Source organism: Castor canadensis, chromosome 2, assembly GCF_047511655.1.
Source record: "Castor canadensis chromosome 2, mCasCan1.hap1v2, whole genome shotgun sequence".
Lineage (NCBI taxonomy): Eukaryota > Metazoa > Chordata > Mammalia > Rodentia > Castoridae > Castor > Castor canadensis.
In genome coordinates, this window is record NC_133387.1 from 194,102,836 (window position 1) to 194,122,766 (window position 19,931).

The window sequence follows — 19,931 nt, forward strand, 5'->3', positions numbered from 1 at the left end:
CTATATCCTGGACTGTTCCCTAAAAGGGTCAGTGTGAGAAAGTCAAAATTATGTTTTATCTGATAATAAAGTACATTATGGGCTAAAAGTTCCATATTTAGATTTCTGTACTTTGTGACTATTACAAGCTATGCAGTAGCTTGTGTTGGTGTTAATGTCAACTTGTTCTTTTGTATGAATCCTTCACCTATATTCCTGATTACATGACTACTCAAAAGGCAATAGCTTCTAATAAAAACAGATCCTTCTGAAATAGTTTCCTTTCATTAAAAAGGTTCAACAATCCAACTTGAAGATTGTACCAGGCTTCTCAGCATGTTTGTAACAAAATGGTAGAACAGTATTTCTGAAAGATGATGATTTCTTGGAACAATTTGCCTAAATTCTCATTCTTTCTGTACATTTCTTTTTTCTCACTAAAATTTCTTTCCATTTGGAGCTTAAGTGTCTCAGTTACCTGATCCTAAATTGTTTCTAAAGTCTACTTGAGTGATACAAGATGTAGTCTCTTTGGAGGGCAGTGATAACAAAGAATTGTTGCATAGGATATGGAAGCTGGTCCCTTTTGCAACCCATCTTGTTACCACAATCTCAAATTGTAAATGCTTTTAAAGTTCTCTTATTTCTCCCCATGGCTTCTTCCCTATGGAAGAACCAAGGTGAAACAGACATAAAAGGAAGGGAATACTGATTTCCAAAGACAACAGAGCCAAAGCATAGGGCTGAAAGGAGGCTGTGTTAGCACTGTATTATATTTCCTGCCTTTCCTCTTATTTTTCTGGTCACATAAAAGTCCCCTTAAATTTACACTACTTCAGACCAAAAGTTTAGCCTCATCATTTCTAAAAAAGATCTATCTTTACAATTGTATCAGCAGCTTCTTTTATCAAACATTCTTAGTAACAATATAGAAACATTTTGGATTTTTGGTTTTAATATTTTCATACCTTCTTACCCATTATTGTTTGATTGATAATAACTGCATCTTTTACATATACAGAAATTAATAGCTGAAGAATCTTAAGTTTTAATGGAAGACTGGTACTACTATTTAATGATGATGGAAAACATAAAGGTATTAGCATATATCTGGTATGACTTGTGTAAAGGCTTTTGTTTTTCTTATTAGAACATTTATAAGTGGATGTTCAAATAACTATTATGCATACACAGGTGGAAAACTGGTTTCCTAATGCTGGTGGCTTAAAAAATATAAATGTATAAAGAAAAAAAGATTGAAAAATAGGTGGGGGAGGGGTTTCCTTCAAATGGATGGAACCCATTCTTTTGAAAGAAAACTCCCCTCTTACCTTGGTCCTGGAGCTGGTTAGTTCTCCTCTGTCCTCCTCCTAGGGGAGAAATACCCAAAGTTAAACAATAATAGAACATGGTCTTGTAATAAAGTCAAGTTCAGTTCTGGCCAACCCCTTCCTCAGGTCTCACAAGACACTACCAACTGTCTGATATACTGGGGCTCCCACTGAATTGAATTTGGAACCCATTTTAAGGATTAAGCCAAAGGAAGTGAACAGTAGCTGTGTAAGACAGAAAATGTGTGTGCTTTTCAGTCTTGTCAGAGAGCTGTAATAAGCTGAAGGCTGGCTTAGATCAGAGGAATTCATAGGAGGACATTGCTTGGGTAACTTTGGACTTAATCATGGGGAGCACCGAAGGTTCCCCAGGGAGGAGGAGGTATGCTATCGTGTTTTCAACCCACTTTCCTAGTGCTCTTGACTTTGAGAGTCAAGTGACAGTACTGCAAGCAACAGCATGTGTGAAACAGTACATAGTCTTATCCAACACAAACAACAGTTGTAAAAATAAAAAGGTACAGGATCATTAGATAGGAGGACGGTTAGGAAAAAGTCTAAGAGATGGATATTATCTGACACTGTGGGCTTGTTTTACTTTTTCAAAACAGGGAATCACAGATAAGATTTTCTTTTTCTTCCATCCAAGTACTAACCAAGCTGGTATGGTCATTTTATTAGATGGACTTTTTCTTAATGTGTCTGTGGCTAACTAGGACTCTTAGTGTCTTTGGAGAGAAACAGGCAGCACAGTGAAAGAAGTATGGATTTGGGAATTCAACAGGAGTGGTCCCATGTCACCTCTGTTATTCATCAGCTATATGACATGAGGTTAAGCAGCATGCATCCAGATTAGGACAACAGCACCAACTTCAAGGAGTTATGGGGGTCAGATTTGAAAATATATTCATATGCATGTGGTTAATGTATGGTAGTTATTATTAAATGTTTATTTGCTTTTCATTTACTCTCTAACATGGTCTTTTCTTATTTGAATTATGTTACCTCTCTTGAGGCTACTGTTTAATTAACTGAGCTTAGAATCAGTTATTAGTTACCCTTTGGCATTATTTCAGAAATTGTGGGTGACTGGCTCCCATTTAAAATCAAATACCAGACAATTGATTGAATTTTGCAAGACATAAAGGAGAGTGGAGACCAAGAATGAGCCTGAACCCATACAAGATCATGTGCTATTGTTATTTAACTTTGGGTAACTTATTAAAATTCTTCATCAAATAAAATGACATCAGGTGAGAAAATGGATGTGCGCTGGAACCTCAGTCTGTCCCAGTATATTCCAGAGACATCACTATGAGGGGTGAAGTCAGCATCACTGTAACGGCCATGATAAAAATGTGCAGGGAAAAAACACTGTATTGCATATTCTGTATTACAGAATGAAATCTCATCTCCATCGTTTACCTTTACCATTTTGTTTTGTGTGATATTTATCCTATGAACTTTATTCACTTTAAAGTTTCATAATAAAAATATGACATAAAGAAATTCCTCCACTGCAAGATACATATTTTTCCTGGTGTTCTTCTTTGGGAAACTTTATTATCTTTAATGAATATACAAAAAGTGTCTATTTTGACAAACAAGGTTTATACCCACTTAACTCTATAAATTCCAAAAAATACAGACACAGAAAGAGAGAGCACTTCTTTTTTCTGAAACAAATACAAGCAGAAATTGTAAAGCTATGCTTAAAATGGGAAAAGAGCAAATTGCATTTCATGAAACACCTACTTCATGAGTGGATGTTTCTCATGTTTGATGGAAAATCTTTATATTTAGATATAGTCTGGGAATCTCTGAATAAGAACAACAGTAAGTACCCTGCCTAGATTGAAGAAAAATATAGTGGCCATGCAGGGTTCATGCTTCAAGGAATAAACTGGTTGCTATTTGTGATGAAGAGAAAAATGAACAAGAAATTAAATAATACTGAAGTTTTTTGGGTTATTATGATGTCCTTAAAAACCACCTGTCCAAGTATTTCATATTGGAACACCACAGGATATGCCCCATTATATTGATCAATTTTTACCATATCTACATATGGAAATACAAGTTTTGTTGTTATAAAATCAAAGCAAGTCCTTGTATATGCACAGGCCTCACTTTTGGTGTTTTTTCCCCCCTTTGTGTAACCCAATGAATTTCATCAGATTTGTGCTGTCAAAAGTTTGGTGTCAACACATAGTTTTACATGTCTGTCATCTAGGTGTATAAGACTTGTATCTATCTGTAGCTCTGTTGGTTTTTAAAGAGAAATGCTTTTCTTCAATTCTTTCCATTTAGCAATATAGATGGACTGCAGTGAAAGCAGCTACCTGCTAAAGAAATTACTTACTTAATTCTAAAACCATATAAGCTTCTATCCACATTCTGAGATAGAATTTTCCTTCAGTCTTATTTAAGTGCCTGCCTCTCCAAAGAGGGGTAAGAGAACTCCTAGGTTGTTTGGTTAAATATGGTTCAGGGTATGACTCAAAATCTTAGAGTCTTGAAGTAGGAAGACAATATAGTTTCAACAATCATTGTTTCCTCTTTAAGAGATGTGAGACTATCTTCTACTTTTCTTGAACAAGTCTAATGTTGGGGATTATACACCCATTAATTTTCCCCATTTTGGGGGGATCAGTTTTTTTTTTTTTCGTGTGTGTGTATGTTATAAGAGGTTGAACTCCTGGCCTTATGACTGTGGGCAGTTGCTCTACCACTTGAACCCTGCCCCCAGTCCTGCTTGCTCTAGTTATTTTTGGGATATGGTCTCACATTTTTGCAAGTCTGGACCATAACTTTCCTATTTATGCTCCCTGTATAGCTGGGATGACAGGTGTACACCACCATACCCAGCTATTGGTTGATGGGAACTCACTAACTTTTTGCCCAGGATGGCCTCAAACAATAAACTTCTGAATCTCTACCTCCTGAGTAGCTAGAATTACCGGCATGAGTCACTGAGGCTGGCCCTGGGGGACCAATTTTATTTGTTATTAAATCTTTCCTGTGCTGATCTGAAATCTACCTCTGTATAATTTCTTCAACTCAACAAGAATTTATTCAGTTTTTAACATAAGTTTAAAATTATGAAAACTTGAGTTCTGTATGGGTATTTTCAGTATGTTTTGAAATGATCAATGTTGTTAAAACTGCAAGATGGAGGAATCAAGTTTTCACAGCAAGTGGTATTTATATTTAAAAGTTCCTCTCCCCCCTAGAGGACAGAAAAGTAAAACAGGTCCTATCTAGGGGTTGATAACAGTAAGAGGAGGAGGACATAAGGAAAGGATGTAGGAGAGTGAATATGGTGGAATATGTACGCATATGTGAAAACAGAAAAATGAGACCTGTTGAAACTATTCTAAGAGTGGGTGGGGGGGGAGAGAGGATGAAGGAAAATGATGGAGGGGGTGAATTTAACTAAGATATAGTGTAAGCACTTTTGTAAATGTCACAGTGTACAACAATAATATAATAAAAAAATTTAAAGTCCTTTATTTTTCTTCTTTTCCCATAAGAGCACTGGAGAGAGTCAGATCTCAGTGTTAATCTCAGCTGTGGAACTCTGGGCAAGTCACTTAACATTGCTAATTGAAGGACAATCTTCTGTAATTGAATGACATTGTAAGGTGGTTAAGAGGAGCAAGTAAAAAAACTTGCAGAAGTGATTTGAAAAGTTACTATTTAGTGCTTCACTTAAGAAATATACTGCTCAGTAACTTTTTGTGTGTCATAGGAGCCAAATTTAAACTTCATCTTTAAAAGTGAATAAATTACAAAGAAAATTAAATGATATACTGACCAATTCTATGGTTTCTTATATAATATCATAAATGTATCATTTAAGAGAAAGTAACTCATCAGCAAGGCCTTTTACTTTTCACTCCAGAAGACAGTCTGAGGTCACCCCTCCTTCCATCCTATTTGCTTCTCTTTATCTCTGACTAGCTTCAACTTTAAAGCAAAGTTTAGGAAACTGTCTTAGTTTTCTAAGACACCTGCTTTCACTTTACATATCCTTATGCTCTTTTTTTTAAAAAAATTGCTTTTTATGCTAAAGACACTAGGAAGGTAAAATAGCTGTCCTTGCTGAAAAGTCTTTTATGATTTTTTAAGTTTCTCATTGCAAGTGCCTGAAAAGAGTGGACACTGAGGAGTGGGGGGTGTGGGGCAATGGATGTCATTTCTCACTTTCTAATGGGACTTTATCTGGCACCTCTTCAAAGGAGATTCAGAAGTCACACATCTTTCAACATCAGATATGGAACAACCAGAGTTCCACAGCAGCAGAGATCTGGTAGACAGCTCTTGGCAGGTTTTATGTCTTCTGTGTAGCGAAGCAACAAGGAAGAGAAATCCATACACTCCTTTATTTCCTTTGACAGTGATCGGGCATGTGTATCTCATTTGCTTGATTGACTCTAATTTAATTCTTATCCCATTGAACTCTTAAATATTTAGTACTTAGAGAAAACATTGAATTTCTGGTGAAGCTTATCTGTGGGTCAATTTCTTCACTGAGTACTGCAGAACTAAAAATAAATGGAAGGTAGATAAAATTGAATTTATTTCAACATGATAGAGTATGACTTTGTGTGGTCAGTAGCATTTTAAAAAATCAAATATTTCTAAATCTCAGTATTGTACACTTTGAAACATGGAGCTGAGGCAGGAATGATATTTTCATGCCTATAATTTTTCTTTATTGTTGAGTTGTATAATATTAAAGGAATATATCCAAATGGTCTTGCAAACTTTTTGAAAGTGTATTCCTTTTTATATGTATCTCTTAGTAATGAATTTTAGGTTTTCAGAAAGTGTGGATTCTGTCCACTTGAAACTATTTTCAATTATGAAAAAGACTTCTTATATTAAGGAGGATAAACAATATGTTCACAGTATTTTTAACTTTTGTTAGTATAATTATTATCTATGTGATACTCTTTTAATCAGAATAATTCTTGTTTCTGAAAAGGCTCAGGCTCAGGGTAGGTATTTTGGAGATTTGAAAGGTGGTATTCTATTCAGGTGTTGCTAGGTATATATGATGCTATGTATTTGTAGCAAATTTATCTCAGACGTATGTTTTTCATTCTAAAAACAGGAGCTATAGGACTGATTTCTTTTGTGGGGGACAACAAGCTTTAAAATAAAAACTACAGTTTCTTATTCCTAGTTAAGTTACAATGGGAAGTAATTCTAAACCACAGACATTAGTATTCTTCAGTTCATTTTCCATGACTACCAAACTATTTTATCTTGCTTTTCTTAAATATGAGTCATAAAGCTAGCCCCATCGTGGCTGAAACTAATTTTATAGACAAAAGGAAGTTAATAATGACTAAAACTGTGGTCGAATTGTATCCTATATGCTAAGCTAAAACAAGTGGGTATATTTTCATTTTTTCAGAAAACCATTATTTAGATATGATCTTCTAAGGAGATGTTTATCATCAGTAAAAACTTCATTAAAGCAGCATGGTACAGAATTCTACACTGAAGACTAGATTTTATTATCATAATAAAATGAGTTTTGTAGTATTTTATTATAGGCATTTTGGAGTTTTATGGTAAACCATCACTCCCTCCAAAGCCCTATGTTGTCTGTATATGTGTATAAAATATCCTTTATGTAAGCAATTATTGCAAGAATAATGAGCCACTTCTACCCTCTATTTTTCTGTCTATTCTTTCCATTCTACCTCTATACTCTCAGCCAAGAGTTCCCTAGCACTTTATAAGGATTGTGGTCTGTCGAGCAGCCTGGGCTGGGGTGCCCATCTTGTTCTCCTTCTGGTGGTCACTCAGGTGGGAAAGGAAGCCTTGAGACCTTAATCCCATACAACTGATGACAGACAACACCATAAATTTGACACGTGACCTTTGCTGATCTAAGAATAAATTAAGGGCTACTCATAGATCAAATACAGACAACTTTATAATTGTGAACTTTTTTTATAATTGTGAACATTTTCATTATCATTAAATGGGCACACGAGCAGTTTTGTAAGCCATGGTCAAAAACCATATTATGCACAGCAGGAACAAAAACTTTCTTCCTTGGAGAATTTAAATCTTGGACTAGAGAATTCTGAGTGTGAAGAAATGAAGAGAAATTCAATAGAAAGTAAATTCTACTGAAGTTTGATGTATTCAAATCTACTTTGTCTACTTTAAAGGGTGATCAAGTACTGCCCTCCACACACCAACCCCATGAACACATTAACCCTTTACTTTGATCTCAGTATCCTCTCATGATGACATCATGGCATGCCTTAGTGTCTCATTCTGTCAGACTTCTTTATACCTGTACACTCTGCTACCTCATTCTGGCCAGCTGAGCTTAGGGGCATTGAGAGTCTCAAAGAGATAATTTCTCTGGTGCAAGGTTTTTGTTCTCCAGCTAAGACTTAAACATGAGCAAGATACCAATACCTTGGATCACAACCAACAGAGCTGATTTAATAAAAAAGCAGAAACAGCAACTCAAAGCATAGTAATATCTGCTGTTCTTCCTCTCTGCCTAGGGCTCTAAGATTCCTAGCTCCATCAGTTTCCCTCCCATTGCTCCCTTCTCCTCCCTATCCTTTTGTTACTAGATCCCTTTAGAGGCTTTGTCTACACTGGTTAGATCTTATTTTCTCACCAGAGTGTCTTAGTTACTCCTCTTTCTAGATCTTAGCATTGCCAGAACCCTCAGAGTGATGTCTTCTCTCTAGCCTCATTGCTTTTGAGCTTTATTCCCAGAAAATTCATATCTGGGCTTTCACCCACCATTACAGAAAATGGGATCCAAATTCAGAAATCCATCCACTTGCTTTTTTGTTCCCATGCCTTTTCACAACCTAACTCCTGGACCAGGCATTTGCTTCGGGAGACCATTCCTGACAGTGGGATGATGCATAAAGATGAGTGACACCATGTGGAACCTACAGGGCTTCTTGTCACACACCAAAGGGAAATATTAAATATGCAGTAATGTAAGGTAAATTCATCCAAAGAGCTTTAGCACATTTATAACATATCAGATAATCTTAGATCTTAGATATAATTTTATGTTTCCAAAATACAGTTGAAGGGTGTAGGTCAATGCTATAGGTTTGTGTACTCAGCTGTGTGCTGTCACTAAATTAATTTGTACTGTATGGATGCAGATTTTTTTGGAGATCCTTTATATTTATAAGATTTGTCTATGAGGCAAGTGCATGGGCTGAAAAGACAACAGTTTGGAATTTCTTAGAACTGTCAGAATTGAGATCTATTCTAGAGCAAGTTGTAAAGGTTTAAATAAACTACTAAACTTCTTTTGTAGCAGTTTAATCTTATGAAATTTGTCTTTCTTGAAGTGGGGGAAACTAAAATGCCCACAAATTCTCCCATTCTTTTTTTAAGGAAACTTACTAAGATATAACTTCTGTGTGTAGTGGCAAAAAGAGACAAGGGCTAAACATCGAATTTAGAAAATTTTCAACCTGTGTTGCCTACCCAGGAAGTTGCAAAGCATCCAAAAAGTGAACAACTTAAAAATTACCTGACAAATTCCCAGCTGGAATACAGCAACCATTTATTGAATTATTTGTCAAAAGATTGAAGGCAAACTATTTCAGCATTTTTTTATCTAATAGGAAGAAAGGAAAAAAGTATGATACCTAGTGAGTCTTAAAGCAAGGCAGTAAAGCGACATTTGTTTCTCTACATGGGAAGCTGTAATTTTAGTTATCTTTTAATCATTAGAAAGAGCTAAATGAAAAACCTGGCATTTCAAATGGTAAGAAGAAGTTTCATACTTCCTACTGTGCTCAATATCCAGAAAGGATGAAGTATTTGGATCCTGCTGTGCAGTTATTTCTCCCTGGGAACGCGTGTAATATCAAAACCTTTACCACGTGACATCTCAGTTTGTGAATGCAAAATTCTATGTACAACAAACATTAGCATCTCTAGTGGAAAACTGGGAAGCTGTTTAAGCATATCATCACAGGGTGGGTTTGTGTATGTGTTGAGAAGTGCAATTGATTTTTGTTTATCTAATCCTTATCTTGACAGACTATATTCAAAACACACAGGACTCCAAAAACCAAGTTATGTACCCCATCTTTTAATACGACACTAAGTGAAATGAAGGATAGTCACAGGCATCTCTTTCTATAATAGTTAAGAAAAAATATTTGTGTGCTAACATACTGAACTCATTTCCAGAAGACATGTAAAAGTGTACTTATTTGAGGCCAACTGATGCTCGGTAATATTAAGTTCTTAGCCTCACATTTTCTCTACCTTTAATTTTCTAGTGCTTACAATAAGCACTAACACTTGTTTCTGTTATTAAAAAATAGATTCCTTTGATTCTCACACACGATTTTCAGCAAAGTCATAAGAACTTATGACTAAGCATGTTTTACAAATTTTTCATAGGAAAGTGGTGCCTTAGGATGTACATCTTTCACACATGATTTTGAATACTAATTTTAGTGCATATGCTCTAGAAAGTACTACAAAGTAAAACAAATACAATTTGGTCTTCAGAGAACTTTACTCATCCTGAAACAGATCTAGACATGGGCCAAGTGTCCTGTGAGCCCAGTGATTTTGTTAAATACTGAAAGAAAAAGTTAATGAAAGATGCGGCATTCTACTTCCCATCTTAGTACTTCCTCCCTCCTGCCATGCTATTACTGTGAGGCTCTGAGTGGCCTGTTGAAAATGAGCCATGATGGGCCTGTTTCAAAGGACCAGTTCTGGTTGCCATGGGTTCCTGCAAAAGGGCATTGCCAAATCCAACTGGGCATCCTATTTTCCAGAGTTCTCCCACTGATTCAAGTTCTGTTAGAGCTATTTTCATTTGAAACATCATTTTTCTCCCTTTGGTGACAGAACAATTGCCTTATTTTAGACACAGCCTCACCAGCATCTTTAGAGATGGCAAAGTTCGCATAGGAATTATCACTGTTGAATAATAAAAATATACGAGATTACAGTTTTTTAACTTGGCTTCAAATATTTGGGCTAAGTATACCCAGAAGAAGTTTCCAGATAAAATACACTGCTTTGTTTCCTGAAGGTACTTACAGGTGCTAGATACTATGAATATCTTTAAAAGGAGTGTTCTAATAGTTAGACATTTAATAATGACTTAATAGTCAGTAAATGTCTTTTAACCAAATTATGATTATCTTTAACAATTTTAACAGGTTTATTTATTGTATAGTAAAGTATAGGAACTAGTAGAGTATAGAAAATGTAGTAAAGTTGATAGTATTTTTACAGTAAGTATATAACTTTATTAATCTATAAGAACTATGATATAGTAGGTATCTGTAACATAATTTATATAATAAAGTTGATAGTCCCAATACTCGAGTCAAAATAAATATCATTCCATTTTCATCTTCATTTCCTATTTCATTATAATGCCCTCTGAAGTGTATATTATAAAACGACCTTAAAATTTTTCTCAGCCAGTAAAATCTTTCATAAATGTTTTGGATTGTTTTGTCAAGGGTACTGGAGAAGGGATGAGAAGGAAGTTACAGAATTGACAGAACTACAAATAGCACTATGCCTATGAGGAGAAAACTGGGAGAATTTATGTTAAAGTACACTAAACCCATATTTTCTGGGTATTATTATTGGCTGTCTATAGCTGGTAGCTTAAAGGTTTTAAATTTCTGATATATATTCAGTAGACAGTGATCTGAAATAAAATCTCTCTGAGCTATAAATTACTCTGTATAACATGTGGTAGTGATCACTGTGATATTTCAGCCAGTCACAAATGCATTCTCTACAAAGACCTGATACCACTTGTCTTAAAGTCCATGTTAAAGACCCAAGACCTGACTCCATCCTAATGCTGTATCATTTTGTTCCCCTGCTCTGTGATATTTATTCCGAAGCATTTTCAACAAACACCAAAACTTGGACTGAAAACTCCCTAGATGAAAGGAACATTGCTAGTCATTTGTCACCATTCTCTGACTAAGCTTACATAGAAGGAAAGATTACTATTTTAATAAAATCTCATGTGGCCAAACAAATCAAAACAGCAGAGTTTATGAGAGTGCCATAGTTAATGATGATAAAATACACATGTCTGACCATATCCAGAGCAATTAACCTAAAGACCTGCTTTTAAAAAAATCAACTTATGTCTCCATTGAACAGAGATAAGACAGAAGGTTTCAAAGACATGATGCAAGTATTCCTTCTGGATCTTGTTCTGTTGAATGCAATTAATTTGAATTTGCTTCAACAAACTAAATAATTTATGCAGAAGATGTCTGTTAGTTCATCTGTATATTGGCTTGCATATTTTAAAAGAGAAGAATCCTAGTGGAATAAGAATAAGGATTTAAATCTAATTAACCTCTTGTTTACATGGCTGTGGATGGGGAGTGAGGAGATAGAGGGCTAGGTGAGTGCTGGTTAACCTTCAGTGCCCTTCCAATGTTCTCAAAGACAGGACAAAATGACTGGCTTTGGCATGCAGGGGCCAGCTTGCTCAGGAAACTGGCATATATTTTAAAAATGCATAAACAAACTCTCCATCCAGGAAGCTGAGTTTAACAATTGCCTCATTAACAAGTTCCAGGGAAGGACAGGAAAAGAGGGGGAAGCCTGTGTCTGATTATTATACAGTTCCAGACAGATGAAGCCCTTTAGCATCTCCCCAAACAATCCCTGTAGTGTGGATTTGACAAAGTGGCACATTTAAGAGGGAACTCTCTTGCCATCAATAGGAGTCAAACACACCCGTATCTTAGGGCCAAATTCAGTCCCTGGAGCTTGACTTTATCAGTGTACACAAGACAGAGGACAAGGCAGCTACATCCACAGAGAATTAATTAAAGCAAAAGAGAGATCTAGTGAATGTAACCAATAGACTTGAACACTGATCTACATATCAATCATCATTGCTTTCAACCCCTATGTTTTAAAAAAATAATTTACACTACGTTGCTCCATAACTATTACTCCAACAGAGATTCGTTTGCTTCTTGACCTCATTGAAATTACGTATTTTTCCACATTGCATCATGCAAAATGTATTGCCAACAACTAAACATTCTGATGCCAGTTTAAGTTTCTGAATGGTTAAAATCTTTTTGGGTAGGATTCTATTGAACATGATTTATTAGTTTGGCTTTCTCCCTGCACATTTCTCCAGTTTCAAATGGGATGTATGACAAATAACCCAGACTTCATAACTGCCAGAGTCAACATCTAAATTTGTCTTTGCAGGCTAGTTTTCTTTCTATCTCCTTTCAAAAATTGTCCATTTTATATCACACTGTAAAACCCATACTAGATATCAGTGTTGCTTACAAACACACAATAACAGTTTAACACAACTATTTCTAGTACCAGTATCAGCTGCTTCTATGTATTTCTATATATCTCAACCCTTCCCCCACCCAACACACCTCTCAAAGCACACTGCAGCTCCTTTTTTGAAACCAATGAAAACAATCATAACAAGTTTAAATTGCTTTCACTTGTGCTGGACAATAGTACAAGTCTTATTACCTTCATTTTTCAATGGCTTACCAGAGACATCATTTTTTCAAGAACAGGTTCTTGTTAAGTCCTTTAGCAAACATTCTGAATTCTTCTTGAATCTGTGCTTTGTGTTCATCTCTCCTAAGCAGCACCGAGACCAGAGTAACTCCTCAGTCACCACTTGTGATAGGCTCTGGTCCCATCAAGTCAACAGTAGCCTTTATTGCTTAAGGAAAATAGGAAATTCTGCCTCCTGGGCACAAACATGTGAATTTTCTATGTCCAGGACCAAAAGGATAAAAAGGGCAGATTTAACTAATATTTCCATAAGAATGAAAGTCTTGCTTTTAACTAACATGTGTATTGCTTTACTCATGAATCACACCCCAGGGATCTATCTAATCAACATTTTTCAATTGCAATGGATCTAATTTTACAGACCTTACTTACACCATACTCCCTTTAAAATAGGTGGGAGTGTGACTTGAGTAAGTACTATAAAACCAGAGCCTGTTTTCCCCTCTGATCATGGTTGCTTTTATAAAAAGATGTGATTTCAACCTTAGCACCAATACAACCTCAAAATAATCTAAAATAGAATGATGCCATGATAAATGAAACATTGAAATGGGAAAATAAGTGGTTTGCTGGGAAGAAGCTGATTTCTTCTTACTCAAAAACTAGGAGTGAGGCATAATTAAAAAATGATAAAATGTAGAATTATTATTGACACAATGACAGTGCAGATTTTGGTGGCCAAAATAAGTTAATGAGATATAGAACCATAGGGTTACCCATGATATAGGCCCACTGGAAGCAGCTAGTGTTCAACCAGTTTGGTTTTTATATGGCCTTCAAAGATTAATGTCAACTATGGTTATTTTAAAATTAACAAAAAAATTTACCTGGTTGTTAACAAAAGAATATGAAATGGAGAAAAAAGAAAATAAGCAAACATACCATGTTCACACACAAAACAAAATAATTCTTTCAGGGACACTAGGGAAGGTGGAACACTATAACAACACATGTTATATTGTTATACTATTCCACCCACCTTAATGAGGAACCCTTGGGCGTTGCTACTCCATAGCCTTTGGAATCCAGATTTCCTCCCACTTTCATCGTGTCACATGGCTTTCGTTGCTCAATGTATTCATTCATAGTGGACTCCAGGAGAAAGGCAAATTTGCCCTTGGATTTGCGGACACGAGCTACTCCCTCAGCTGTAGTCCTAGTGAAAACTGATGGCTCTGCTGATCGCATGTAGGTCCACATCTTTTCATACACTGCTATTTTTGATCTCTGGAGGAAATGAAAATAAAATTAAATACAGGAAAGAAGGGAACAACATGTTAATATTGACGGAAGTGAGTTAAGGGTCAAACCTTTTAGTATCTGTCAATTGCCCTCTGTCTCTAGTTTGCCAGATAGTGATGTAACAGTGACATTATTCTTTTATAATTGCAAAACTGCATTGTAAAACTATTTAAGAAAGTCACCCAAATGACAGACGTTTAAAGTGATAGTTAAAGAATCCTACACATGTTGCCATGATAATTTTACCATTCATTTATGCAACTCAATAAGTTACATAAATAGCAACTTATTATTTTAAAAGCAGAAGACCACAGAGAGCATTGAACATAAAAAATCATGTTTTATATCACATTCATGGTAAATTTGAAAAGTGTCAGAGAAGACTTGATTTTAACTTTTGTGAAACTCTTAACTGTATTTGAGTTATACCAAATAAGGAGGGTTTTTATTTCATCTTTTTTCATGGCTCACAGTAAGATGTATATACAAGTACAGCTCATATTAATTCAGTAGTTGAACACCAACGGAGGAGGAGAAATATGCTACAGTTTGCAAACCAAAAATTCACAAAACAAAAATGGAATGAAATTCTAAATTGGTCAAAACATTTTTAGACTTTTTCTGACAAAATTTCCCAGTAGAACCTACACTGAACTTTGAAGAGAAATCATTCCAATTTTCCTCGTTGTAATTTGATGAGTTAGTCATTCTAATCTCCTGACTCCAATGAAGAAATTGATTGCTCTTTATAAATTACCTCGGTCTACCTGAGATCTAGCTACATTACTCTCACTACTTAACTTACCCAGGTCTTTTTGACAGCCTTTGAATGCACATCAGATTTTATCCCTTCACACATACATTTCTAATATGGAAGTACATTCAAATGAATAGCCCCCAAAAGATATGTTTAGTAAGACAAAAAAACCTGAGTCCTATTTTGTGTTTGATAGGGCAATGATGCATATAGATTTTCATGATTGCATTTATTCAATAACAAGGTATATTGATCTAAATAAAAAAGTAACGTAAACTTCATTCAGAATTCAGTCTGTGTGAGGCCTAACTCTAAGTAGCATGCACATTTATTTATATCACTCTTCCTTTGTTTGTCGAGTATAGAATCCAGCAAGCAGCAGCTCTTTACTAATCAACAAATATCCTGAATAGCAAACTTCAGAATACATATTTGTGGGGAAAAAGCAAATTATTTTTTCAGAAAGAAAAATGAAAAAAAATGATAAAAGTGGAATTCAAGAGTTTAACTTATAAGAAGGGAAGTTAGTAATCAATAAACCCAAACAGTAAACCACTATAGCTGATTTGCATACTTGAACACCTAAGACAAAGATATTCTCTATTAACGCATATTCAAATGTTGATAAAATTCAACATAAGAATATGATATCCAATGAAATGTTTTTATGATATTAACACTTGGAAAAAAATCTCATCATGTTGAGATTGTAATGTGTGTGATGTGTGTGTGTGTATGTGTGTTTAGGCAACAGAAGGTGACTTCTGGCTACAGAAGCCTTTGTGCTAGGAAATTCTATGCCACACTTTATTCAGTTGCAGTGATTCTATGTGGTACTTGTTCAGAGAAATACCCAGATTTACAACCTCAACTATGGGATTCATTAGGACCGCCATGTTCTGGGCCTCATTCACTTCATCTTTAAAACTGAGGCTCTGTCCCAGAGAAAGAACTCGTCCATTTTACAATGATTCTGAAAAAAATAAAGTCCCTGGATCACTTGATAGAGATTGTCCCTACATATCTACTAGGACAATTTCAAATTCAAATGAGCATTGTCAACCAATATCTTTGAGACTTACAATCACTTTTTAAAAGTTTTTGCTCTATAACACATTGAAACAAGAAACAAAATCAATGTACATATTGTTTTAATTGAAATATTTTTGAAAGCTTTTAAGAATATGAAAAATATGGTAATTACTTGGCAATTTTCTAGTGATTGTTAAGTAGTATATTAACAAAACAGGTCAGTTACACAAAGCTAACATAGTAAAATGGAAATGGAGTATTTTTAGGGCCTAGTTCTTTTAGGTCATTGATATTAATATTCTTTTCCTACAATACTAATGTGAGGAAAATTACTTCTGAATTTAAGTTTGTTGACATAGGCAAAATAATTTGATGCAATCTCTTTAAAAACCAGAGGAATGAGAAATCCATAGAGTGGTTATGCTGAATTTAGTAGGTTCTAGGTACAATAGAAAGTGTAAAAAAAACAGATTCTCAGTGGAAAAAGAGAAGAAAGATGAAAGCAAATTTTATAGGAAAAAATCAGCCTGGTTTGTCACAATGCTAACGTTTGGAAATTTTTATTCTGACTTAATGGGACATGCCTCAGATAACTGCAATCTTTATGGCAAAAAGACAAGCGGCAAAGACTGGAAATAGTACCCCTCTGCTTATCTGTGACTGCAGGAGAGTTTGTTAATAGGTGTGGGAAAGCAAATATTTATAAATTTGATGAAACAGGCTAACATGAAGAAGTTTCTTCAGACTCAGTAAGCACCTGAATACAATGGTAATGGAAACTATCTACTTAAAAACCAGGCACAGGAAGTAAAAATGATCCAGAAAATGATCAAAAAATAACATAAAAACCGTTTCCTGTGAAATTAGAAAACTAACTTCAGATCTATTTATTTCATCTTTATTGCAAAACTTAATATATGGGAAATTATCTCAATAATTTCAAGCATTATTTTATTAGTTAAAACACTTCCTGAAGTTTTAAAAACGTGCAAGTCTTTTAATTTATCAAAAATTAAATTACTCCCAAACTAATTTTGATAGAAGCCATGTATAAATATGCATTGTAGTTAACGTTTACGTTGCTGTTAGGTGAATTCCTTCCCCTTTCTAGCAACTTGTGCTGCGAGGCTGATGTTTTGGGGAGAACTCATCAATACATTTTGTTTGATAATATAAACCTTGAGATAGCAACCCACCTCATTAATGCATTCAAGATTTCACTAATGACTAAAACAGGCACAAAATACAATCTTCATTTGAATGAAAACCAGTGTGCTTGAATCAGGTGTATAATGTAAAGTACCTGAACAGCAGGTATGTTGTTAAATGACAAGCAGGGATATTTTTTAAATGTCTCTGAGTTTGTTCTCAATGAAGTGCATAGAGCATGAAGCATATCAAATTTCACAATGGGGCAAAACCAAGGCAACAGTTGAATGCAGATGCAATTTTTCCCGTGGCTTAATTGTATTTTTCAGTTGATTACGATTGCGATTTTTTCCCCTCAAGTTTTGGGTGTACGTCACTGCTTGAGGCAGCTTAGTGGAACTGATAGATATGCCCTTACCGTGTTCCTAAGAGAAAACATTTCTGACATGTACAAAAATACCCTTCACAATCTGCTTCTTCAATTTGTCAGACAAAAATGGATTTTTTAAACCAGGTCATCATGGATGGGACAGGAGGGAGGCAAATAGGGCAAGAAATGAATAAGTTTATTATCAGAAAACCCAAATTCATACATTCCTGAAAATGTGCTGCCAGGGGAAATTATTTTCTTGCCCCATTAGGGTTTAGTGTTCTGTAGCAATAAATACCTGTGCTTATAAAACTCTTCGCTTTTAAAACTGAAGTTGAGTAGGGGAGAAAGGAAGCAAGGCACAGTGTTGGTATAGCTTATGTGGAAGACCTGAGTCCACAAAGCAGCCTCCCTTTGTCCCATATTTCTTATCAATATTCTCTCTCATCTACCTCGCCAGTTTTTAGAATTTGAATAGTTATGTAAAATTGTGTAATGGTCAGAAATAAATATTTTTTAGTGTGTTTGATCCTAAAGAGCTTTACAGTGAGCTATTTTAGAAAAATTTTCAGGGAATCAATATGACATTTCTATTTCTCTTTATCACTCAGGCAGAATGATAAGCCTGCAAATATTTTCTTTATTTAAATGACAATCAGTCATCACTTTTCAATAAAATGCATGTGACAGCCAAAGCTTGCCTTCTATTTTGATACACATACAGAATGTTTTCTAGGCAAAATCAGTAAGTATTACCTACTTACTTTTGGGCAGAAGCAGTTTTAACCTGAGAGACTTTTAGCAAGATGTTAAAATGTATCAGAGTAGGACATTTCTATTAGCAAGTACTGGAAATAGGAATATGCTTATCAAATTAAAAAAAGTTTGGCTGATTAAATTTATCTGCATAATATTGTTAATAAAACCTCTGTTATGACAACTACTTAGAGTTTTAGAAAAATTTACAAACACTTAAATTAAGTGTAAATTTTAAGTTATGTCTACTAAAAATGCTCCAAGTTGTTGACAACTATGTTATCATAGTTTCTTTTAAAAACAATGTCCAAGGATGGGTTTGACTAAGTTTTTGAGTGATTTGTTCTTGATTTAGTTTTATGTAAACATTAAAAAGTTTACCTTACTGAAAGTCAAGTACATGAATTTAATGTTGACTTAAAGAATATCACATCTGGTTGTTTTACTATTTAAGTTAAATGAGAAGAGTATATATATATATATATATATATATATATATATATATTTATGTATCCATATATAAATATATATAGATATATATAAAATGTGAAAATGTAATCTCTTGAATATTGACTGTAAGCCTGACTGTCATTACTTTTATATAAAAGCCTTGAAAATAATGATATATGTCCTGTCTTCTAAACTATTATATAGTTCGGCCTTCAAATAATTGATATTAAATATAAAATATGTTCATTATTACTGACTGGAATATTTGTAAAAATGTCACTTCAGCAGCTTTTAAATTTTTTGGTTCTAAAGTCACCAAATGAGTTATTTTCTGTGATCAGACATTGTCGAGTGTGTGTCTGTGAACACAGTATAGATAGAGGATTTGCTGGAAAAAAAAATAAACCTCGTAACAAATAAAAACAACAATAAAACCTGTGCTATTCTGAGGGAAATCCAGAGGGATCAAATACAATCTCATCAGTTTGAAAAATTGATAAAAGCAGAGAAATCAGCACAAACTAAATATCACACAATATGGGCACACATAAATTAAGAAGTTCTTGCTATTATTATCTTGTGAGAACTCAAATATATTGTTTTGAAAACCATTGTTACAGTGTAGATATAATTCATAAAAATAACATAATCTGCAATTAAAGTTTTGGGTTTCAAAGTATTCTTTAAAAGTAAGGCTTGATTTAAGTTTTATATTCTTGCCCCAAAGTATACGTAAATCAAATCTTGTCCAATCCAAAATTATTATACCACTAATGATATTCGAAATTTTGGATAAATTATGCTATAAAGTTGTTTTAGTTATCTTTTCACTATTATTCTTCTTCAGAAATGCTTTTTGTTGAAACACAAATAAGTTAGCTTTTGCAAGTTCAAGTGGTTGTAAAATCCAAGAAGTATTAGCCTTACGCATAGCTGTTACCATGGTGTGTGCAGAATCTGTACCAGCAAAAGCCATGACAAAATTGGTATAAAAGTTGCCTGAATTTCAAAACTCTGAGCGTGTCACTGTTACTTTTTGCCCTTAACTTACTCTGAAGAATTCTTTTGTTGACCCCGAATCCAGTGTTCCATAGGCAATTTCTGTTTGTTTGGCCAGGTCTTCTGCACTTTCTATGGGTGAGACCATTCGCTCAACCGTCAGGAAGGCAGCCAGGTTAGCAGTATAAGATGATATAATGATGAGTGTAAAGAACCACCAAACACCTCCAACAATTCGACCTGAGAGGGATCTAAACACGGATAAGATAATGCA

The 19,931-nt window shown here is 34.6% G+C and overlaps 1 protein-coding gene across 6 annotated transcripts in view; it reads right to left on the minus strand.

Annotated features, from left to right (window-relative positions):
- Gria4 (glutamate ionotropic receptor AMPA type subunit 4) overlaps positions 1-19,931 on the minus strand; it is a 335,307-nt gene that overhangs the window by 27,814 nt on the left and 287,562 nt on the right. For 5 of the 6 annotated variants that reach the window (XM_074066811.1, XM_074066812.1, XM_074066810.1 and 2 more), the window contains 2 exons: positions 19,710-19,908; positions 13,882-14,129 (listed from right to left, as the gene is read on the minus strand). In XM_074066811.1, the coding sequence (XP_073922912.1) occupies positions 13,882-14,129; positions 19,710-19,908 (447 nt within the window). Of the gene's footprint in view, positions 1-1,310; positions 1,350-13,881; positions 14,130-19,709; positions 19,909-19,931 lie in introns of all 6 variants that reach the window. The other variant, XM_074066815.1, reaches the window with a different exon arrangement.